Genomic DNA, 26,024 nt, shown 5'->3' on the forward strand with positions numbered 1-26,024 from the left:
TTTTCATTTTTGCTCATGGTAACCTATTTTCTCTCTTTATTTTCTTCATAATTCAAAAGAAGGTTTTATAATATTTTAATTCAATGAAACAAATTATACCTTTGCTGATTTTCTCTATCGTGCATCTGTTTTAATTTCACTAGCTTTTTCTACTAGTTTTATTATGACATTCTCTCTAGCTTTGTTAGATCTAAAGTGTTGCTATTTTCTTAATTTTTTGCCATGGAAAGTTAAATCAAGGTATCTTCAGTCTTTTTTTTCTAATACAGGTATATAAGACTATATTTTCCTTAAAACACTGCTTCAGTTGAATACTATGGAACTTACTATATTGTAGTTATTTATATTTCAGTTCAACACATTTCTTAATTTTTGTTTTATTTCCTCCTTGACACATCGATTATTAAAAATAATTTTATTTCCAGCTGTGATATATTATGATCTATAGTAAAAATAAATATTTGGCATTCATCCTTATTTTTGGCAGAGCTCCTAAAACCCTTAAAATTTCCTAAGTGAGGAGAACAATACAGTTGTCTTTTGGCTACATTAATGAAGCTGCTTTTGGAAATCACATAAAAATGGTGGCTGGCTGCCAGCATAGCCAACAATGTGATTAGAGAGTTAGAACTTTTAGTTTCACCCTGTCCCCCATCACCACTTCTATGGAGGAAAGAGGAGTTGGAGATTGAGTTAAATTACCAATGGTCAAAAATTTAATTAATTATGCCTAGGTTGTGAAGCCTCCATAAAATCCCAGGTCAGGGGTTTGAGAGCTTCCTGGTTGTTGAATACATGGTGAGGCATGGAGAGGGGCATACCTGAGAAGAACATTAAAGCTCCTTTCTCCTTCCACTTACCTTGCCCTATGCATCTCTTCCATCTAGCTGCTCCTGCTCTATATCCTTTTACAATAAAACCATAAGCTAGTAAGTAAAATGTTTCTTGAGTTCTGTAAACTAGTCTAGCAAATTAATCAACCCAAGGAAGGGCTCATTAGAACCTCCAAACTATAGCTAGTCTGTCAGAAGTACAGATAATACAGAAATGTGGGTGTTGTGCGATTTAATTTTGGCAAAGAAAAGTTTGAAGTCAAAAAGGGAGATTGGATTGCACAGCTCATTTGTGAACGGATTTTTTATCCAGAAATAGAGGAAGTTCAGGTTTTAGATGACACTGAAAGGGGTTCAGGAGGTTTTGGTTCTACTGGGAAGAATTAGCATTTATGCCAAGAATAGAAAATGAGAAAACATACTTTTTTCTTAAAAATAGTTTTTGCTTAAAGTGTTTTGATGTTTTGCACATCTGTAAATTTAATAGCTTTAGCTTCTAAAACTGTTTGGTTTTCTTAAGATTAAGGAAAAGATACCTCTGTTGGGGTCCCATAAAACCTTACTTGCTTATGTTTTACGCATTTGATTATTGTATAAATATATGTGATGACCTAATACAAACCGTTTGTTTTTTTAATCAAATGTATATCAATTACAGATCCAAAAAACCTTGTATTATTTAATTCACTAAATGCTACCTCTTAAAGTTATTTCATTGCTTTGTAAATCATAAGCAGTGCCTTTCATTCAATAAATTTTTCTTTCACAGATATAAATTATTGTATGAAGTGAACTAAAAAGATAATAAAAAAGTTGAAGTTAAAAAAAAAAAACAACCCAGCAATCTTATAGGCCTGAGCCCTACCCTATGTGATCTGGTGCTATTTCCCAGTAGACAGGGTTAGAACTGAATTGAATTGTAGATTACCCTGCTAGCATAAGAGAATTGCTTGGTGGTGTTGGGTACTGTCACTGTACATTAGAATTGGGTGCAAAATTTTAGTTGGTAATCAAAAGTGAGACCAGTGTCAGGATTGTATCAGGCAACTGGAGTTTTTTTAGTTATCTCTAATGAGGTTGACTTCTAGATTAAATATGTAAGCTTTAGAGAAACCACTCTTCTTGATTAAAGCAATATGAAATTTGTTGATGCATTTTTCTGGCCCACCATAAGGTGGCCTTTGGTAAGAATCTATATGCAGATGAATTAAAGTTAATTTAGCCACTTTTGAGTTTAGTATTTCCTTTCTTTATATATATATATATAATACATCTAGTTTTTAAATATGTACTGAAAATCTTATCCTGCAGATTTATTTTACTACTTTATCTATCACCATAAAGAGAATTGATTAGAATTATCCCTCTTGGTGATTGTGGATTTGTCTATTTCCATAATTTTCCTTATATATTTGAAGTTATATTAGTGGATGCTTACACATTTAGGGTGTTCTAGCTCTTGATTATTTGCCTTTTATCATTGCAAAATATTCCACAGTTTTTTTTCTATTTTCAAATACCTACATTATATTTGTTTCACTCCTTGTTTCCTTCTATAGTCATCAAATACCATTTATTATGCACTTTTTCTTCAGTTTCTTATATTTATATAATCTTATCATTTTCATGGTTACCTTAAAGATTGTGGCATGCATTCTCAACATCATGTATCACAATCCATATCATTGATTTACCTCTCCCCAGTACTGCTATATGCTCAGACCTGTTAACTGCCTATTGCATGCCTCCCAGCTTTTGTGATAAATATGTTTGCATTTTGTTCTGTACATATTTGTAATCCATAGATACTAGTAGTATTGTTTTGTACATTAATTTTAATTTTTTATCCACATACTTAGTGTTTTTTGTATATTTTACTCCCACCTGCATATTCATGCTTCTTCCTGGTATGTTTTTACTTACTAAAAAGAAACATATTTCTTTGAGTGTGAACTGCTGGCAATGATTTATTTACCAAAGGAAAGTTTTGTTCTTCTTCATTCTTGAAGATTGTTTTCATAAATTAAAGAATTCTAATTTGGCAATTATATTTATTGAGTAAATATCTTATTCCATGGGATGCCTGGGTGGCTCAGCAGTTGAGAGTCTGCCTTCAGCTCACGGGATCCAGGATGGAGTCTCACATCTGGCTCCTTGTGGGAAGTCTGCTTCTTCCCTCTGCTTATGTCTCTGCCTCTCTCTCTCTCTGTGTCTCTCATGAATAAATAAATATTTTAAAAAATATATCTTATTCCATTATCTTCTGCATTCAAACATTTTGTTGAGGACAGCCAACTTTCATTGTCATTCCTTTTAAGATATGATATTATATACCTGGCAGCTCTTACTTCTCAGTGTCTGGTTTTCAAGTTATACAATGATATTCTTAAGTGTGTGTTTGTTTATAATGCTTGAAATTCATTGAGTTTTTTGGATGGTGTGTTTCCATGCTTCTGGGAAATTCTCTAACTTAATCTTTTTTATTATTTCTATTCAATTATCTTTCTCCTTTTCAATGAGGACTCTAATAATTTTTGGTTTTTTTATTTATTTCACATATCACTTATCTTAATCTTTAATATTTTTTGCTATGTGTGTAATTTTTTTCACTGACTGTTCTAGTTAATAGTTAATTGAACAATGCAATATATATTTCAAAGTGTTTACTAATTTCCTAAATTTAGATATTTTATTTTTTCAGCTCTAGAATGATATATTTGATAACTTTGAATAGATTCTAATTTTCTGGTAAAGAGAATCTTTCCTCTTTCACATAGTTCATTTGTTTTTCTTTCAGTTTCGCTAAAATAGTAATCATGGTGAATTTTTTTATTATCTTTTCCACTCTGGATCATATTTTAGATGACTTCTGGCTTCTCTTTTACTGTGTTTGTTATTTTCTCTTTATTATTGGTCATAATTTCTTCCTCGATATGTGTGATAATCTTATAGTCTGCTACATGTTATGTATAAAGAATCATAGGAATTTAGGGTAGAATTTCCTTTGACAAGAACTTTTCATTTTTCCTGTTTGGAAGATAGGTTAGGTGACTGATAATTCCAAAACAATTAAGAATTGAGTTTTGTCAGAAACTCAAGACACATATATCTTACTGTACTTTCTATTGAGAGCCCATATGCTTTTATTTTCTCAGCTATGAAAGCAATCAGTAACTATGTTCTGTTCTGATACGCAAATCTTCTAAACTCAATTCTCTACCCTATATTCCAATCTCCTTCAAAATCAGGCTAAATTTTTAACGGGAAGGTAGTACATGTCCTTTAGGAAAATCCCTTCCACTAGGTCTTTGCCTCCAGAGTAAGACAGATTACAGATATTTCTTCCTATAAAAGCTTCAACCTTCTCCCCAGCCTCCCACAGAGGACTTAAATTCAGCTAATGTGGTGTAGAGAAAAATGATTTTGAATTTGATGCCTATTAAGTGTCCAATCTATCAACCTAGTCTCTTTTACACACTAAGAAGTTTCAGTTTCTCTTTCTTCAAAAGAGGCCTACTAACTGGAAGGGCCAAGTGGATCTTCCCTTTGAATTCAGAATCATCACACTACAGGGAACAATCGGTTTTGTCTCAGGGAAAAAAGTGTTGACATTTCTCAATGTTTTCCTTTCTTTGTAGTTTTTAAGTCTTTTAATCTCCATTTCCTTCACAGTTCTCTGATACTTTAAAGATATAATTAAATAAAATGTGTTTGGTATTATACAATTGTTTTTATTGTTTTCTGAGGGGAAAAATGACTTTATCTTCCTAGATAAGTTCCTAGACTTACCTAGAATCAAAAGCATTTTCTTTATCTCATTTTATAACCAAAGAATCCTCCAAAATGAGAGACAACTAATATTATTATCCTATTCTTTCTTTTTTTGGTTGGAAAATTGCAATAAATTTAAGTATTTTACTCAAGATGATCAAGGTCAGTAGTAAAGATATATCAAACAAAAACTTCTGACACCTCCTCACTTTCAGTTTCCTCGTTATGCCAGGACTAGTGCTGTAACAGTCAGTATTCATTCAGAAAAAGTAAAACCACATCAGTGATTTTAAAGGGATAGAATTAAGTATAAGAATTGGGTAAAAACATATATGGAAGAACAGAACAAGTTAAGGGAGATATTATGCTGCTAACTGGTGAGTAGCCATTAAATACTAACTGTAAGAGAGTAATTTCATTCAAGGAGTTGAGGAGCAAAGGGAAAAGCTTGGGGGTTACTTAAATCAAAAAGACTGCATAGATGTGACACTCAGAACTCTGACAGTAGGTTCTTCTAAGCTGATGAAGATTTGCAATATTGGTAGAAAGCTAAAAAATCTGAGACTCAGAACTCTGGTGACAGCACACCAGACAGCTATGCTACTGTCTCTCAGTCTGACAATGAAGTTGGTCTGAAGTAAATTTAATAATAATAATAATAATTATAGCTATAATGTAAACAAATAAATATTATATATATAATAGTATATACATATACTACGTAAAGCTGCCAATGTAAAACATGTTGAGGTGATATTGACATCAAAAAGTAAATAGATGTCTCAGATTTCCAAACTCTCACTCATTCTCCCTGTTGCAGATCCCTATAGGAAGAAGGCTGGTAGAGCAGAAATGCGGTCCCGGTAATGCAGTGTACAAAATGGGAAGGGGATTTGAAGCTGAGAAGCAGTAACTTAAAAACACATACACAATCCACGTGCCATGCCTTTCCCCAGAAAATATAGACAAATTTTAGGAAAAACAAATCTTCTAATTGTTTAAAATAATGAAGAGTAAGTATAAATATTTTAGGGATTGCCTTTTTTAATGCACATTTATTTGGGTACATTCTTTGTGACTGATGGCCTTTGTTTCCCACTTGGGCCAACTGTTACGCTAGATTGACTCTTAAGAGTTTGCTGTGATTTTGAAGACTGGGCTGAAAGCTTTTGCTGTGATTTTGAAGACTGAGCTGAAAGCTTTTGCTGTGATTTTGAAGACTGAGCTGAAAGTTTTTGCTGTGATTTTGAAGTCTGAGCTGAAAGCTGTTGCTGTGATTTTGAAGTCTGAGCTGAAGGCTTTTGCTGTGGCTTTGCAGGCTGAGTCGGAGCCTTTTTCCGTGGCTTTGCAGGTTGAGTCGGAGCCTGTTGCGGTGGCTTGGCAGGCTGAGTAGGAGCCTTTTGCGGGGGTTTTGCAGGTGGAGGTGCAATCTTTTTCTGTGGCTTTGCGGGTGGAGGTGGGACTTTTTTCTGTGGCTTTGCAGGTGGAGGTGGAACCATTTGCGGTTGTTTATCAGGTTGAGCAGGAACTTCTTTTTTCTTTCTCCTCATACAAAGACAAAGAAGACAACATAATAAAAGAAGCAACCAAAAAAGTGAGGTTATTAACAAGTACTTCTTCTTTATCTTTTCTCTCTTAGGGGGTGGGCCACTATCAATACTACCTCCATTGCCCCTAATGAGGCAGTTGGGTGGGTCCCAGACAGGGTTGCAATGGCAGTGATGTTTATTGTTGCAAATGCCCCTCATGTTACAGAATTTAGGCGAACAATTACTATCCAAGCGAGATAAATGGACACACTTCCTGTTCATGCAGATATGTTCTGGGCCACACTCTGTGCCATCTTTCACTTCTCCAGGATCAGGTATGGTCATCCCCAAGTGGTAGTCAATACCCCAGCAGATGACATTATTGAAGTGAGTATGAATCACGGTGGAATGGTCTCTCAAAAGGGGCATTTGTGTCACATTCTTACACTGAATTCTTCCACACTGGCTGTCTGAGACATTACATTTTATATATGTAGACTTGAGGATGCCACAGTTCCCAAAACGGTCACCACGAGTGTTCATGCTATTGTAGCAACTAGGACTTGCACTTAATGCATCTTTGCCAAAAATCTGCTTACACTGATCATTGCGGTCGTTACATTTCTTTTCATAGCAATAAGCACTTTCATTACAGGGAATTCCATCCTCCACATATACATCCTTTGGGCAAAATGGGGATCTTCCATCGCACCACTCTGGAAGATCACATTCATTGACCTCTTTTCTACACATTATTCCTGGTGGTAATAACTGGCAGTCTTTGCAACAAAGCCCAAAAGCACAAATAGACCCATAAGCCAGAGTGCAGTTTGTCAGACAGCAGGCATCTGTTGAACAACTCAGTAAAGATCCACAGTCACACTCCTCATCTCCTTCAACAATACCATCCCCACAACGCTTCTTTGAAAATATGTCCTTTGGATGTGTCTTGTAGAACAAACATTTTGCGAACTGTAAACTATATGACCAAAAATAAGAATAACTACAATTGCTAAATGCAGTTACTGGTGGGTTTGAAACATGCATTATACATTTAGGATGTCCACACTTACAAAAGGCATCATCATGAGTCATACCCAGATTATGGCCAAGATGATGAGCTATTGCAATTGCAATCTTGTTCAAGGTTTTATTTGTAGTAGTAATAATTGCACAACTTTGCAATGGATGACACATTCCATTACGATAACCTAAACCACTCATTCCTCGTACTGTTTGATTTATAAAAAGATGTACAGTATCATGTTGCAGGCGCAAACCAAAGTTACTATTTTTCCAAACGCAGAAATATCTCAGAGATCTATGTACATGATTTACTTGAACATAGTTTCTTTCAGTCCAGTACTCCAAACCAAACAATGACAGTTTAAGACCCATTCCATCATAAATGGAATCCACTATATTTACCATAGCATATAGGTCCTCATTAAACTTTGAAATATTCTTTTTTATATGAACATATAGACTGTGGTCCACCACCACTGCTAATTCCATAATATACATATGGACCCACCAGTTGGAATAAGCACTTTGCTTCTGAGTAGAATTATTAATCTTTTGAGACTCCAGTTGGGATACAGTTTCCTCTTGCATAAAATCAGAGTTCATGCCTGAAATTTGAGTCTTCTCACTATCCATTTTATATACCAGATGTTCAAATTTAGTAGAAAAAGTCATGGGCTTAATTTCATAAGCAAAGTCATTTATCTGTAACAATCCTTGAAAGCCACCAGAACAGGAACTGAGAGAAACCAGGGATTCTGGGTCCCCCTCCACATAACCGTGGTAGTAGCAGTCCTTAGGAACAAAGGGTTGCTCCTCGAGGAGAGCACCTTGGTCTGTGTAGGTGAACACTGGGAGGTGTCTAGACAGCAAATACTTCTTGGCCTTCATGTGGACAATGTGTCTCTTGCCCCCAAAACGCAGGCTGTAAGAGAGCCAGCCAGAAGGCTTCATGCCTCTGCTGGTGTCAGGTATCTTCAAAGGAATCACTACTTCTGGGGTACTCTGATATTGGGGGTCTTCAGCCTGGGTGTATTCACAAAAGGACAGAAGCACCCCAAGCCAGGGTAGCAGGGGTATGATCCTCATGTACAGCAGAGCTTTAATCAGAGTCATTATGAAACCACCATTATGGAAATATTGGTCCAGAGAAGAAGGCAGGCAAAACTTGAGGTCATAGATGCTCTGGCTTCTTATCCTGTGCTGGTCAGTGTGCAGGGATAATTGTTAAGGATCTATCTTCTGGCAGAGTTGAACCATTAGAGTATCAGCCTTATAAGTAAAACCAAAAGCAACATATGGCTGAACGTGGTTATGCCTGGTGGAGAAAAAGAGAAAGTCAAACAATAAAGATATTAGTGTTTTGACCAAGGAATGACTCAGGAAACTATCTAGAATTTGTTCTTAAGTATTGAAAGAGCAGAAGGGGGATAAGGGTATACAGAAGAATGAAAACTGGCCATAGATTTATAGTTAGTAAACCTAGATGATGAGAAAATAAGGATTCACTGTATTATTTTATAAATATCCATATGCATAAACATTTCCAAAATAAGTAGTTAAAATAAAAGGGTCTTTTTTAAAAAAAAACATAAAACAAAAAGTCTTAAGGATAAGGTGATCATATATTGCTGAGAATGTTTCAGTTTATACATGCTAAATTGGTATAAATAATAGTACCTCTTTTTTTAACTTAAATGATAAGTTACTTATTACCTAAGATACATATTTTTTAAAAAATCAGTCTTATGTTATTTTTTAATCTCTCTTATGGTGCTTACCATATACTTCCCCAGAACAACAAAAAAAAAATGTTTATTTTCATTTCTTTTTTCTTCCCTACATTGTTCTTTTTACTAAGCTTTTCTGGAAATACTAGAACATTATTTGTGTCTTTCACAAATGTTAGTATCTCCTATAATGTCTATCTTAACTCTTTATATAACAAAAATGGTTGACTTGACTTTTTTTATTCCTTGGAGTGTTACTCAAAGATGTTTATACTTTATTACATTTTTAATGCAAAACATTATTCAAAAATTATGGCCAATTTAGTTTCTGGAATGAGGTCACATAAACTCATTTTCCCTGTTTGTTCCCTCTAAATACAACTAAATACTCTGAAAATAATTCAGTGAAAAAAATAAAACAACCTCTGAAAGCTAAAAATCAAAGGGCAGACTGCCTAGAGACTTCTAGACTTGAGGAATGATAACCAGGTGAATTCATTGAGTTTTCTTTTAATTTCTCATGTATATCTTCCAAATTGGGTGCTGGAGAGGCCTTTAACACAGAACCACCAGCACAGACAAAAAACTCAAGAATAGTTTTCTCTTTCTGGATAAATGACAGAGAATGAAAAAAGCATAATAAAAAAAATAGTAAGGTGTTCTAGCACCTGCTCTTGAGCCAAGACACACACATGTGTGATTCAGAGTGGCAACTTCAAAGACTTATAGGCTAATCCCAAACATAGTCCATAGTCACTGCACTGATGGACTGTTCAATCCCCCTATTTTGGCAATATAATAGCCTTGGTAGGCAAGCCTAATCCTCATCAATAACCAGATAATTAGTTAACTTATCTGCCTTCAGAGGCAGCAGAAAAATCCAAACAATCTGACCCAATTTCAACTCAACAACTAGGGCAGAAAATAGAAGGCTCTGTCATAAAGCCTGATATCTCCCATCTTTCTACCAAGTGACATAAAGAAACAGAAGTCTGCTGGCTTCTGCTCTTCCTGCCTCTAGATCTGAGCATGGACCAATGACACAAGGTGGTCCAGAAAAGGCATCAGACTAGATCAAACAGATAAAAGGGATCACTGGACTCCTAGTCAGATAGGTCACTGTTAATTATTCAGTCAAAAGAGAGGAAAAGACTGGAAAAGAATGAGGAAAACAAAGGACTTATAGAACGTCAACAAGAAGATCAAGATCCACATGATGGGAGTCCCAGAATGAGAAGAGTGAGGTCCAGTAAACTCCTTCAAAGAAATAATGGCTGAAAATATCCAATATCTAAGGAATGAAATGGGCATTCAGATACACAAAGCCCTAAATGTCTCAAGTAAAAGGAACCAAAGAAATCCATGCCAAGACTCACCATAATCAAATTGTAAAAGGTCAAAGACAAAAAAATTTGAAAGTGGTGACAGCAATATGTCATATACAGAAGAATCACCATTAAAACTATGAGTTAAAGTTTGAACTGAAATTTTGCAGGTTTGGAGGCAGTGAAATGATGTAGTCAAAACATTTAAAGAAAAAAAAACCTATCAAGAATACTATATTTGGCAGAATTGTCTTTTAAAATAAAGGAGATATTTATATCCAGACAAACAGAAGAACCCTCTTATGAGAAATGCTAAAATGAGTTTTTCATGTTGAAATAAAAGAATCCTAAATAGTAACAAGAAAGCATGAAAAAACATGAAATAGATTATATACATGTATATTCATATATAAATATATATACATATATTCACATACACATATATACAGATATGGTACGATTCTGTGGTGGGTTAATCACTTTTAATTCTAGTAAAAAAAGATAAAAGCATGCAAAATAACTATAACTATAAAACATGTCAAAATATGCACAGTAAGAATAGATGTAAATTGTGACAATAATATAAAATATGAGCTGAAGAAAAGATGAAGTATAGAATTTTGGTACGTTACTGGGCTTAAGTTGTTATCAGTTTAACATAGACTACCTTAACTATAAGATATGTTATGTAAGCCCCAAGGTAACCACACACATAGACACACAAACACAAACTATAGCAATTACACAAAAGAAAAAGAGAAAGAAACCAAGAATATCAATATGCACACAGAAAATCAACAAAACACAGAAGATTAATAGGAAAGTAACAAAATATCAATATCAAATTGTTCCTTATTGATAATAATTTAAAGTTAAACTCTCCATTGGAAGACACGAAGTAACTGAATGGATTTTAAAAATAAGGCTCAATATAAGCTGTGTAGAAAAAACTCACTTTAAATTAAAAAAAAAACACAACTAAAAGTAAATATCGGAAAAAGATTCTCCATATAAACAGTCACCAAAAGAGAGTAGGAATGAATATACTTATATCTGACAGAAGAGAGTCTAAGTCAAAACTGAAAGAAGAGATGCATCCATATATACATATTTATGCATCCAACACCAGCACATCTAACTATGTAAACATTCACAGAACTGAAGGGAGAAATTGATAGCATTACAGTAAAGTAGGAAATTTCAATACCCCACTTTCAATACACAATAGAACCTCCGGGTTACATATCAACAAGGAAATAAAGGATTTGAATAGCACTAAAGACTAAATCTATCTAAGAGACATATACAGAATATTCTACCCAATGGCAGCAGGATACAAATTATTCTCAAGTACCCACAGATACTTCTCCAGAATAGATCACATATTTGCTCACAAAACAAATCTTGACAAATACAAAAATATTAAATTACACCAAGGTATATTTTGTAATTATAATGTAATGAAACTAGACATCAAAAACAGAAAGAAAAGCAGAAAATTCACAGTTTGAAAAGTTGAAACATTCTGGAACAGCATGGATCAACAAAGAAATCAATAAACAAAATAAACTAGAAAATACCTTGATAAGAATAAAAATGAAAACACACATACTAAACTTTATGGGATGCAGGAAAAGTCATATTAGAAGTAAAGCTTATAGTGATAGATACCTCAAGAAATAGGAAGACCTCAAATAATTGTACACTTCAAGGAACTAGAAACAGAACAAACAAAACTGAAAGCTGGTACAAAGAGGGAAATAACAGGCATCAGAGCATAAATAAATGAAACAGAGACTTAAAAGACTAGAAAAAAATCACTAAAACGAAGAGTTAGTTCTTGGAAAAAATAGGAAAAATTGATAAACCTTTGGTTTGACTCAACAAGGAAAAAAGAAAGAGGGCTCAAATAAATAAACAAGAAAGAGATGTTACAACTGATATCACAGAAGTCCCTTATGATCCCTTATGATCCACTACTATAAATAATTATACACCATGATCAAAAAGGATTTATCTGTGGGATACAAAGGTGGTTAAAATATAAAAATCAATTACTGTTATATACCACATTAAGATAATTAAGGATAAAAGCATGATCATCTAAAAGGATCTAGAATAAGTGTTTGGTACAATTAAACAATTTTCATGATAAAAACTCTCAAAAAAAACTAGGAAGAGAGCAAGATTACCTCAGCATAATAAAGGCTGTGTATGAAATCCAACAGCTAAAAATATACTCAATTGTGAAAAAAAAAGAAACTTTTTCCTCTAAGATCAGGAACAAAGTGAGAATGCCCATTCTCACTATCCTTGTTCATTATACTACTGGAAACCCCAGCCAGAGTAATTAGGCCACAAAAAGAAATAAAAGCATCCAAATTGGAAAGGAAGAAGTAAAATTGTCTTCATTTTGCAGTCAACATGATCCTATACACAGAAAACCATAAAAATTCTATTTAAGAAAAAAAAACTGTTAAAAATAATATAGGAATTCATTAAAGATGCAGAACACAAAATTGACATGAAAATCAATTGCATTATCATGTACTGACGATGAATAATCTAAAAGGAAATTAGAGAAACAATCTCATTTATAGTTGCACAAAAGAAATATAATACTTAGGAATAAATTTCAACAGGTGAAAGACTTGTACACTGAAAACTATAAAACATATGTAGACAGGGAGGGGCAAGATGGCAAGAGTAGGGTCCCCAAGTCACCTGTCCCCACCAAATTACCTAGATAACCTTCAAATCATCCTGAAAATCTACGAATTCGGCCTGAGATTTAAAGAGAGACCAGCTGGAACGCTACAGTGAGAAGAGTTCGCGCTTCTATCAAGGAGGAAGACGGGGAAAAAGAAATAAAGAAACAAAAGGCCTCCAAGGGGGAGGGGCCCGCGAGGAGCCGGGCTGAGGCCGGGGCGAGTGTCCCCAGGACAGGAGAGCCCCGTCCCGGAGGAGCAGGAGCTGCACCAACCTTCCCGGGCGGAAAGGGGCTCGCAGGGAGTTAGAGCAGGACTCAGGAGGGCGGGGATGCCCTCGGGCTCCCTGGGACACTAACAGGCACCTGCGCCCCGGGAAGAGTGCGCCGAGCTCCCTGAGGGCTGCAGCGCTCGGCGGGACCCGGAGCAGCTCGGAGGGGCTCGGGGGCGGCTCCGCGGAGGGGGCTGCTGGGCGGGAGCCGAATCCAACAGCGCAGGCGCCAGAGCACTGGGCGCCGGGATACAGCCCAGGATCCCGCCTCCCCCCGGGACAGGCAGAGGCCGGGAGGGCCCAGCTCTTGCCTGGAGCTGAGCAGATCAGCGGCCCCGGCCTGGAGCCTCCAGGCCCTGCAGACGGAGAGCCCCGGAGTTACTGCGGGAGCTGACTCCAGGGCTCCAGAGCTGCCGCCGCCACTGGGGTTGTTCCTCCTGGGGCTTCACGGGGTAAACAACCCCCACTGAGCCTCACAGTGGCCTCACAGCATAAACAGCTTAAATACCTTTCGCTGAGCAGCTCCCCCAAGTGCTAACACCTAAAAATCAGCACAGCAGGCCCCTCCCCCAGAAGACCAGCTAGAGGACAGTGGAAAAACAAATTATTGACCAAGCAGCACTGGAAAGTTCCAGGGGAAGTCAGGGGACTTACAGTATACAGAATCAGAGGATACTCCCCCTTGTCTTTTTTTTTTTTTTCTTTTGTTTTGTTTTGCTTGTTGATTTCCGTTTTCTTCCCCTTTTTATTCTTTTTCTTTTTTCCCTTTTTCTTCTTTTTTCTTCTTTTCTCTTGTTTTCTTCCTTTTTTCTTTTTCTTTCCTTCCTTCTCTTCTTTCTTTTTCTTCTTTTCCCAATAAAACTTTTTTTTGGACACTCTTTACTGAGCAAAATGACTAGAAGGAAAACCTCACCTCAAAAGAAAGAATCAGAAACTGTCCTCTCTCCCACAGAGTTACAAAATTTGGATTACAATTCAACGTCAGAAAGTCAATTCAGAAGCACTATTATAAAGCTACTGGTGGCTCTAGAAAAAAAGGATAAAGGACTCAAGAGACTTCATGACTGCAGAATATAGATCTAATCAGGAAGAAATTAAAAATCAATTGAATGAGATGCAATACAAACCAGAAGTCCTAACGACAAGGGTTAATGAGGTGGAAGAACGAGTGAATGACATAGAAGACAAGTTGATGGCGAAGAGGGAAACTGAAGAAAAAAGAGACAATTAAAAGACCATGAGGATAGATTAAGGGAAATAAGTGACAGACTGAGGAAGAAAAATCTACGTTTAATTGGGGTTCCCGAGGGCGCCGAAAGAGCCAGAGGGCCAGAATATGTATTTGAACAAATCATAACTGAAAACTTTCCTAATCTGGGAAGGGAAACAGGCATTCAGATCCAGGAAATAGATTCCCCCCACTAAAATCAATAAAAAACGTTCAACACCTCGACATTTAATAGTTAAGCTTGCAAATTCCAAAGATAAAGAGAAGATCCTTAAAGTAGAAAGAGACAAGAAATCCCTGACTTTTATGGGGAGGAGTATTAGGGTAACAGCAGACCTCTCCACAGAGACCTGGCAGGCCAGAAAGGGCTGGCAGGATATATTCAGGGTCCTAAATGAGAAGAACATGCAACCAAGAATACTGTATCCAGCAGGCGCTCATTCAGAATGGAAGGAGAGATAAAGAGCTTCCAAGACAGGCAGGAACTGAAAGAATATGTGACCTCCAAACCAGCTCTTCAAGAAATTTTAAGACTCTCAAAATTCCCCTTTAAGAAGTCCAATGGAACAATCCACAAAAACAGGGACTGGATACATATCATGATGATACTAAACTCATATCTTTCAATAGTAACTCTGAATGTGAACGGGCTTAATGACCCCATCAAAAGGCGCAGAGTTTCAGACTGGATAAAAAAGCAGGACCCATCTATTTGCTGTCTACAAGACACTCATTTTAGACAGAAGTACACCTACAGCCTGAAAATAAAAGGTTGGAGAACCATTTACCATTCAAATGGTCCTCAAAAGAAAGCAGGGGTAGCCATCCTCATGTTAGATAAACTAAAATTTTCTCAAAGACTGTAGTGAGAGATGAAGAGGGACACTGTACCATACTTAAAGGATCTATCCAACAAGAGCACTTAACAATCCTCAATATATATGCCCCGAGTGTGAGAGCTGCCAAATATATCAATCAATTAATAACCGAAGTTAAGAAATACTTAGATAATAATACACTTATACTTTGTGACTTCAATCTAGCGCATTCTACCCTTGATAGGTCTTCTAAACACAACATCTCCAAAGAAACGAGAGCTTTAAATGATACACTGGACCAGATGGATTCCACAGACATCTACAGAACTTTACATCCAAACTCAACTGAATACACATTCTTCTCAAGTGCACATGGAACTTTCTCCAGAATAGACCACACACTGGGTCACAAATCAGGGCTGAACCGATACCAAAAGATTAGGATTGTCTCCTGCATATTCTCCGACCATAATGCCTTGAAATTAGAACTAAATCACAACAAGAAGTTTGGAAGGACTTCAAACACGTGGAGGTTAAGGACCATCCTGCTAAAAGATGAAAGGGTCAACCAGAAAATTAAGGAAGAATTAAAAAGATTCATGGAAACTAATGAGAATGAAGATACAACCGTTCAAAATCTTTGGGATGCAGCAAAAGCAGTCCTGAGGGAGAAATACATTGCAATACAAGCATCCATTCAAAAACTGGAAAGAACTCAAATACAGAAGCTAACCTTATACCTAAAGGAGCTAGAGAAAAAACAGCAAATAGGGTCCTACACCCAGCAGAAGGAGTTAATAAAAATTCGAGCAGAACTCAATGAAATAGAGACCAGAAGAACTGTGGAACAGATCAATAGAACCAGGAGTTGGTTCTTTGAAAGAATTAATAAGATAGATAAACCATTAGCCAACCTTATTAATAAGAAGAGAGAGAAGACTCAAATTAATAAAATCATGAATGAGAAAGGAGAGATCACTACCAACACCAAGGAAATACAAACGATTTTAAAAACATATTATGAACAGCTGTACGCCAATAAATTAGGCAATCTAGAAGAAATGGACACATTTCTAGAAAGCCACAAACTACCAAAACTGGAACAGGAAGAAATAGAAAACCTGAACAGGCCAATAACCAGGGAGGAAATTGAAGCAGTCATCAAAAACCTCCCAAGACACAAAAGTCCAGGGCCAGACGGCTTCCCTGGGGAATTCTATCAAACATTTAAAGAAGAAACCATACCTATTCTACTAAAGCTGTTTGGAAAGATAGAAAGAGATGGAGTACTTCCAAATTCGTTCTATGAGGCCAGCATCACCTTAATTCCAAAACCAGACAAAGACCCCACCAAAAAGGAGAATTACAGACCAATATCCCTGATGAACATGGATGCAAAAATTCTCAACAAGATACTAGCCAATAAGATCCAACAATACATTAAGAAAATTATTCACCATGACCAAGTAGGATTTATCCCTGGGACACAAGGCTGGTTCAACACTCGTAAAACAATCAATGTGATTCATCATATCAGCAAGAGAAAAACCAAGAACCATATGATCCTCTCAATAGATGCAGAGAAATCATTTGACAAAACACAGCATCCATTCCTGATCAAAACTCTTCAGAGTGTAGGGATAGAGGGAACATTCCTAAACATCTTAAAAGCCATCTACGAAAAGCCCACAGCAAATATCATTCCCAATGGGGAAGCACTGGGAGCGTTTCCCCTAAGATCAGGAACAAGACAGGGATGTCCACTCTCACCACTGCTATTCAACATAGTATTGGAAGTCCTAGCCTCAGCAATCAGACAACAAAAAGACATTAAAGGCATTCAAATTGGCAAAGAAGAAGTCAAACTCTCCCTCTTTCCGATGACATGATACTCTATATAGAAAACCCAAAAGCCTCCACCCGAAGATTGCTAGAACTCATACAGCAATTTGGCAGCGTGGCAGGTTACAAAATCAATGCCCAGAAGTCAGTGGCATTTCTATACATTAATAATGAGACTGAAGAAAGACAAATTAAGAAGTCATTCCCATTTACAATTGCACCCAAAGGCATGAGATACTTAGGAATAAACCTAACCAAAGAGGTAAAGGATCTTTACCCTAAAAACTATAGAACACTTCTGAAAGAAATTGAGGAAGACACAAAAAGGTGGAAAAATATTCCATGCTCATGGATTGGAAGAATTAATATTGTGAAAATGTCAATGTTACCCAGGGCAATTTACAAGTTTAATGCAATCCCTGTCAAAATACCATGGACTTTCTTCAGAGAGTTGGAACAAATTATTTTAAGATTTGTGTGGAATCAGAAAAGACCCCGAATTGCCAGGGGAATTTTTAAAAAGAAAACCGTATCTGGGGGCATCACAATGCCAGATTTCAGGTTGTACTACAAAGCTGTGGTCATCAAGACAGTGTGGTACTGGCACAAAAACAGACACATAGATCAATGGAACAGAATAGAGAACCCAGAAGTGGACCCTCAACTTTATGGTCAATAATATTCAACAAAGGAGGAAAGACTCTCCACTGGAAGAAAGACAGTCTCTTCAATAAATGGTGCTGGGAAAATTGGACATCCACATGCAGAAGAATGAAACTAGACCACTCTCTTTCATCATACACAAGAATAAACTCAAAATGGATGAAAGATCTAAATGTGAGACAAGATTCCATCAAAATCCTAGAGGAGAACACAGGCAACACCCTTTTTTAACTCGGCTACAGTAACTTCTTGCAAGATACATCCGCGAAAGCAAAAGAAACAAAAGCAAAAATGGACTATTGGGATTTCATCAAGATAAGAAGCTTTTGCACAGCAAAGGATACAGTCAACAAAACTAAAAGACAACCTACAGAATGGGAGAAGATATTTGCAAATGATGTATCAGATAAAGGGCTAGTTTCCCAGATCTATAAAGAACTTCTTAAACTCAACACCAAAGAAACAAACAATCCAATCATGAAATGGGCAAAAGACATGAAGAGAAATTTCACAGAGGGAGACATAGACATGGCCAACAAGCACATGAGAAAATGCTCTGCATCACTTGCCATCAGGGAAATACAAATCAAAACCACAGTGAGATACCACCTCCCACCAGTGAAAATGGGGAAAATTAACAAGGCAGGAAACCACAAATGTTGGAGAGGATGCGGAGAAAAGGGAACCCTCTTACACTGTTGGTGGGAATGTGAACTGGTGCAGCCACTCTGGAAAACTGTGTGGAGGTTCCTCAAAGAGTTAAAAATAGACCTGCCCTACGACCCAGCAATTGCACTGTTGGGGATTTACCCCAAAGACACAGATGCAGTGAAACGCCGGGACACCTGCACCCCGATGTTTCTAGCAGCAATGTCCACAATAGCCAAACTGTGGAAGGAGCCTCGGTGTCCATCAAAAGATGAATGGATAAAGAAGATGTGGTTTATGTATACAATGGAATATTACTCAGCAATTAGAAATGACAAATACCCACCATTTGCTTCGACGTGGATGGAACTGGAGGGTATTATGCTGAGTGAAATGAGTCAATCGGAGAAGGACAATCATTATATTTTCTCATTCATTTGGGGAATATAAATAATATTGAAAGGGAATATAAGGGAAGGGAGAAGAAATGGGTAGGGAATATTAGAAAGGGAGACAGAACATAAAGACTCCTAACTCTGGGAAACAAACTAGGGGTAGTGGAAGGGGAGGAGGGTGGGGGTTGGGGGTGAATAGGTGACCGGCACTGAGGGGGGCACTTGACAGGATGGGCACTGGGTGTTATTCTGTATGTTGGAAAATTGAACACCAATAAAAAATAAATTTATTATTAAAAATATATATAAAACATATGTAAATGAAATTAAGACACAAACCAATGGCGAGACATCCCAAGTTTCTGAATTGGAAGACTTATTATTGTTAAATTGTCCACATTACCCATCAAAATCTAAATATTAGAAAAAATTCCCATGCTATCTCTATCAAAATTTCTATTGCAATTTTACAGAAATCGAAAAAATAATACTAAAATTCATATGAAACCACAAAAGGCTACAAATAGCAAAATAAATCTTGAGAAGAAAGAACAAATCAAGAGGGCCTGATTCTGAAATATATTACCAAGCTACCATAATCAAAATAATATGGTACCATCAAAAAGGCAGAAAATCAATGGGACAGGACAGAGAGCTTAGAACGTAATCTACACATATATAACCAACCCAACTTTGGTTAGGTTACCAGGAATACCAACAATGGATAAAAGAGAGTCTTGTCAACAAATGATGTTGGGAAAGTGGATATGCATATGTAAAAGAATGAAATTGAACTGTTATACCATACACAAAAATCACTCAATTGATAAGGGGGTACAGAGGAGAGGATAGAATGGAAGTCATCAATCAATGGGTATAAAGTTTCAGATAAACAAGATCAATAAGTTCTGCAGATTTACTCCATAAGATTGTACCAACAGTAAATCATAATTTGAAAGAGAAATGAAATTTAACCAATGCCAATATTGAGATAAACCATACGCTAAAATTATGTGACCAGAATTTTAAAGCAGCCATTATAAAAACAGCTTAAATAAGCAGTTATGAATTCTCTTGAAACAAATGAAAACAGAAAATCTCAGCAGAGAAATAGCAATAATAAAAAAAGAACAATTGAACATCCATAGGTAAATAAAATGAACCTCAACTAAAACTTACATCTTAAACAAACAAACAAAAAATCTCAAAATTGATCAAACACTTACTTAAATGTTAAATGGAAAACTATAAAACTTTTAGAACAAAATTTAAGAGAAAAATCTTCAGGGCTTCTGGGTGGCTTAATCAGTTAAGCATCCGATTCTTGATTTTGGCTCAGGTCATGTTCTTGAAGTCATGGGACCCAGCCCCATGTCAGGCTCCAAGCTCAGTGAGAAGTCTGCCTAAGATTCTCTTTCTCCTTCTGCCCCTCCCCCCCCCCCCACATGCAACCCATTCACACTTTCTCATTCTCTCTCTCAAAAAAAAAAAAAAGAAAAAAGAAAAAATTTTCATAATCTAGGACTAAGCAAGAAGTTCTCAGACTTGACTTTAAAATCAAAATCCAATCAAGGAAAAGTTGATGGTTGTGCCACATAAACAAATTAGCAAACAAAAATTAGGCCAAAAATTCAATAAAGAGGATAAAAAGGAGTTATTACATACTGGGTGAAAAATTTTTTTTTTAATTTTTATTTTTTTATTTATTTATGATAGTCACACAGAGAGAGAGGGAGGCAGAGACACAGGCAGAGGGAGAAGCAGGCTCCATGCGCCCGGAGCCCGACGTGGGACTCGATCCCAGGTCTCCAGGATCACGCCCTGGGCCAAAGGCAGGCGCCAAACCGCTGCGCCACTCAGGGATCCCCTGGGTGAAAATATTTTTAAATCACATATTTGTAAAAGAAATTGATTCCATAACATATAAAGAACTCTCAAAGTCAATTTTATAAAATAAGCAATCTGATTACAAAATGGTCAAAAGGCATAAATAAATATTTTATCAAGGAGAATATATAGATGTATAACAAGAACATAAAAATATCATCCACATAATTAGTCAGCAGAGAAATTTAAATTTAGACCAGCAGAGGGGATCCCTGGGTGGCACAGCGGTTTAGCGCCTGCCTTTGGCCCAGGGCGTGATCCTGGAGACCTGGGATCGAGTCCCACGTCGGGCTCCCGGTGCATGGAGCCTGCTTCTCCCTCTGCCTGTGTCTCTGCCTCTCTCTCTCTCTCTCTGTGACTATCATAAATAAATAAAAATAAATAAAAATAAATAAATTTAGACCAGCAGAACTGTCATTATACACTTGTTAGAATGGCTAACGTAAGAAATTCATCAGGAATGTTCCGTGATTTCTAGATCTCTCCTTTCATAAAAAGCAACAATAATATTATTTCTACTCACACTTTTTCATGGAGAATTCCCAATACCTGCTGCTTTTATTAAAACCTGGCTCTGGAGCCACTCTGGTGGCTCAGCGGTTTAGCGCCACCTTCAGCCCAGTATGGGATCCTGGAGACCCGGAATCGAGTCCCATGTCAGGCTCCTGCTTCTCCCTCTGTCTGTGTCTCTGCCTCTGTCTCTCTCTCTCTATGTCTCTCATGCATAAGTAAATAAAATATTTTTTAAAAACCTGGCTCTCAACAGTTTGAAGCCTTATGATGTGGAAACTTCCATATGCAATATGGTTCAGAGGCTAGAGCCTTTCTTCAATTGTCAATGACAATTCCAAATAACTAATTCAAGAACCACTTAATTGCTTTTGACCTTTGTTTCTTACTCGTCTGTAAACCTTCCAAATCAATCCTACATAAACTTCAATATGTATTTTTTTCATTTATTTCTCAAAATATGTATTTTTTATTTAAATTTATTTCTCAAAATCATAGAAACTTTAACTGAATATCTTTTCTTTTATTACCATAATTTTTCAGTAACTTACTGGCTTTTACTTCTGTCCCTAGAAAGTCTTATTTCAGACTTCACCAATTCAACCAATTGGATTGGCCAAAATCCTCAACACAAACTAGATTGATGCTGACACCTGCTTTCTCTGACACCAAAGTGGCCAGCATTGATGGAACAAAAGAAACAACAACAAGCAGAGAATATCATTTCTAGGTGAAGCTTAAAAGCAGGAGACAAACAGAATTGGTGTGTTATATCTTGAGACTAACAAATTCATGACACATTTTGAACCTTCTGTTTTTTCAATGCATATATTTTGTTCTTTTATCCAGTGCCTTTTTAACTCTCTGACTTCCAACACTTTTTCATGGTGCTTGGAAGCATTTCTAGTGCTAACAAGAAGATATCTAATTTCACAAAATACCTGGAGAAAGGAACAACATTAGATAAAATTTCTGAGGCAAACATGTCTAGCATGAGTAAAACCCTAATATTTTTATTTGCTTTCTGTCTTTCCTTGATTCAAAAATATTTAAATATAATTTGCTTGATATATATACACATACACACATATTTGCTACATATTATCAAATATCATTTTCAAGAAAGAAAGGAATTCTGAAAGATATATCATTGTTGATAGCCCAAACCATGTAAATCTTTATTAAATTTATTCCTTAAGGGCAGCCCGAGTGGCTCAGCGGTTTAGCACTGTCTTCAGCCCAGGGCCTGATCCTGGAGGCCTGAGATCGAGTCCCACGTCAGGCTCCCTGCATAGAGCCTGCTTCTCCCTCTGCCTGTCTCTGCCTCTCTCTCTCTCTCTCTCTCATGAATAAATAAATAAAATCTTTAAAAAAATTTATTCCTTAAACTTCAGGCTGGAAAGAAATCATAAGAAATGCTGGGCTGAGGTTATGCACAGAAAGAGTAGTTATTTATGACTCCTCTAATCTTAGAGGCTAGCTGTGGAGCATAGAAAAGATTTTCTCTGGGTACATATGACAGTTTGACACCTGTTGGTGTCTTCCATTCTAGTAGTCCAAGTCAGCAATATTCTCCTCACTGAACTTTTTCTGTTTCTCTGACTTCAGTCAAACCATCCTAATGGAACAAATTTGAACATGAGAATTTCATGTTCTTTAACTTAAAAAAATGACTATATAATAACATTTTGTTACCAGAATATTAGACAGAAGACCAAAGTAACAAAACACATCTATTATGAGAAAAAAATGGACCTTATATTCTAGGCCAGATTAGAATAAAGAGTATAAGGATCAGTTTAGTCATGTTATTAAACTAAATGACCCTGTGTTTTTGATAGTTTTGAATATCATTTTTTCTAAGCACTTACCCAGATAATTTTATTTTTATTGAGCAGCAAATAGTTAAGAAGAGTTCTATTATTTAGTATTGATTTAGTCTTTGAGTTTATACTTACCTGCTGGATATCTAAATTTTAAGTTGTTTTATTTATTTAAAGAGAAACTATATATCACATATTCTAGCTTAGGAACTCTGAAAATACCTGTACATACCAATGGAATTTTGTATTGTGGATCACTCCTGATAAGTTAGTACATTTAACTCTTGAAGAAATGTGAGCAACTGAGGAAGCAATTTTATGTAAGCTCAAAGAGCACTGATCCATCCACAAAACAAATCCCTAATGATACTAAACTTATTTTATAGTCAAAATATTTGAGGCATATATGAAATTCTACCAGATAGAAATTTCAAATCCCCATCTTCTCTAAGTATTTGAGAGAAGTATCCTCTTTTATAGAATAATACACATTCATTGGGCACAATGTAATAGAAATCTTTTTTTTTAAGATTATTTATTTATTTATTCATTACAGACACACGGAGAGAGAGAGAGAGAGAGAGAGAGAGAGAGAGAGGCAGAGACACAGGCAGAGGGAGAAGCAGGGTCCATGCAGGGAATCTGACGTGGGACTTGATCTTGGGTCTCCAGGATCACACCCTGGGCCAAAGTTGGTGGTAAACTGCTGGGCCACCGGGGCTGCCCTGTAATCAAAATCTTAACAAGGAAATATTGGAAGTATGTAGCTGACAAGGTATTAAATATTTTCTCAACATAGCCTGGTAAGAAAGTTTCCTGTAGTCTTTGGGGCTGATATGTGATAGGTTTCTATTCTCCATATGCGACAGTCCACCCAGTGACCACGAACCCATCTGATTATTGCCTCTGTACTTTTAGAAATTTCTCCCATGGTGAAGCTTCTTTCACCCAAGGTGAAATCCCATGGTGTCCTTCTTTCGACGAGTCTTGCCTTATGCTCCATTAAGCAGTGTTTTGGACCAGTAAGGCTTGGTTATTGCAACTTTCCTCCCAGAGGATCCAATTTCTTATTATCACTGTCCAAGGAAGAATTATTTGTAGCACTATTTGTTCGATGTATTGATAATATATTACTTCAAAGTTGTCAGTCTATAGCAACTGTTTTATGTTTAAATGAATAAATAAACAATTCATAGAAGAATCATTAAAGAAAAATTAAATTATAAAGATGTGCTTAAATTTTAAGGCTGAGACAGACAATTTTTTTTTTTTATGATAGTCACAGAGAGAGAGAGAGAGCGAGAGAGAGAGAGGCAGAGACATAGGCAGAGGGAGAAGCAGGCTCCATGCATGGGGAGCCCGACGTGGGATTCGATCCCGGGTCTCCAGGATCACGCCCTGGGCCAAAGGCAGGCGCCAAACCGCTGCGCCACCCAGGGACCCCAAGACAGACAATTCTACGCTTCCTTACCGTTATTTTTTTTACAACTATAACAGAAAGCTCTTTATTTGCCTCCCTTTATTATGCCTTTTCTTGTCATTATACCCATGGATTGGGTTATATGAAAAGTAATTAGCTTTAAAAAAATTTTTTTACCCTCTCCTCCCTCTAGAATGTTCTATCAAACTCGTCTGCTTAGTCATTGCAAGGCTCACTTCCTCTGTGAACCATTCTTTAATTTATCACTTCCTGGAATTGAGTGAGCAAATAGTTATATACTCCATTAAATTTTAAATCTCCATTACATGAATTAATATTATCCTAATTAAAGATGACTTTTCATTCTATTTTGTAACATTACATACTATATATATATGTAAACAGGATCCTAAAGAGGATGTATATGATTCATTTTATGGACACTACATACTCAAAGCATTGGTTGAAAGAGATAATATATATTAGATTCTTTAAATTCTTTGCCTCTATGAGCAACAGGTACTATTTACAGTGCCATATTTTATACATTTCTTAGCTAGCAAGTTGAGTCAAATAAATAATATAATACTCAGAAATACCCTGAAAATTTGTAACATTGTCTTCATGGCATTCAAAATCTAACATACTTAACATATTATTTTTAAAATGGTTCCCATAGCTACTTAGTAATAGCAAATATAATGTCTCTGTGATGTCCTTCATTACTCTTAAAAAATCCCCAAACTCGGGGATCCCAGGGTGGCACAGCGGTTTAGCGCCTGTCTTTGGCCCAGGGCGCGATCCTGGAGACTCGGGATCGAGTCCCACATCCGGCTCCCGGTGCATGGAGCCTGCTTCTCCCTCTGCCTGTGTCTCTGCCTCTCTCTCTCTCTCTCTGTGACTATCATAAAAAAAAAATCCCCAAACTCAGTGTACATAAAATTCTGATGATTTATCAAAGTTGCTAATCAAATGATCTCAAAATAGATTATCTTACAAAGCTGCAAACTTTCTATAATGTGTTTCCACTGCACTTTACTTATCCCATCCTTCTAATGTTCAGTATCAGATAAATACCACTCTCTCCTCTCACTAATAATGCTCTGATTTATTTCTCCTCCTGGATATCTATGATCATTTGAGGATATTTATCAGGGAGCAGGTTTTCTAGACCTGAGAGTGTGTGTATATACTTGATTTTACATAGTAGAACACCATTGCTTCACCAAAATTGGAAACAGAGAATTATCAGTCTATATTATTCCGAAAATTCTAGATATATATGCAGGCTTTACACACTTGGAATCTGTCTGTCTTCCTACTCCTGAAAGAACACTACATATTTCCCCTAAAACATCCCATCCATGAGTCATAAGTATAATTTCAAAAGAGTGGAAGTCTGTATTTTTTCAGGTAAGCATATTAACAGAAGAGAAAATGGGTTATTGAAAATACTGAAATTATTAACTATCTGGTAAGATCATATTATCATTGCAACATTTATTTGGAAGTTCTTTACTACACTGAAGTTGACAATGGGTAGGCCTCACTGTAGTGTGTGGAATACAAAAGGATTTGCTATCTAGGGGTGTTTTGTCTG

At 36.5% G+C, this 26,024-nt stretch overlaps 1 protein-coding gene across 1 annotated transcript; it reads right to left on the bottom strand.

Annotated features, from left to right (window-relative positions):
• Positions 1 to 5,659: 5,659 nt before the first annotated feature.
• Positions 5,660 to 8,305, bottom strand: ADAM29 (ADAM metallopeptidase domain 29). Its single transcript, XM_026017560.1, has one exon. The coding sequence runs from the start codon at positions 8,270 to 8,272 to the stop codon at positions 5,660 to 5,662; it is 2,613 nt and encodes an 870-aa protein (XP_025873345.1). The 5' UTR covers positions 8,273 to 8,305.
• Positions 8,306 to 26,024: the final 17,719 nt, after the last annotated feature.

The sequence above is a fragment of the Vulpes vulpes genome, chromosome 9 (assembly GCF_048418805.1).
Source record: "Vulpes vulpes isolate BD-2025 chromosome 9, VulVul3, whole genome shotgun sequence".
Lineage (NCBI taxonomy): Eukaryota > Metazoa > Chordata > Mammalia > Carnivora > Canidae > Vulpes > Vulpes vulpes.

Coding starts and splice junctions, on each gene's coding strand:
- ADAM29 (XM_026017560.1), bottom strand. CDS start 8,272: ATGACTCTGATTAAAGCTCTGCTGTACATGAGGATCATACCCCTGCTA.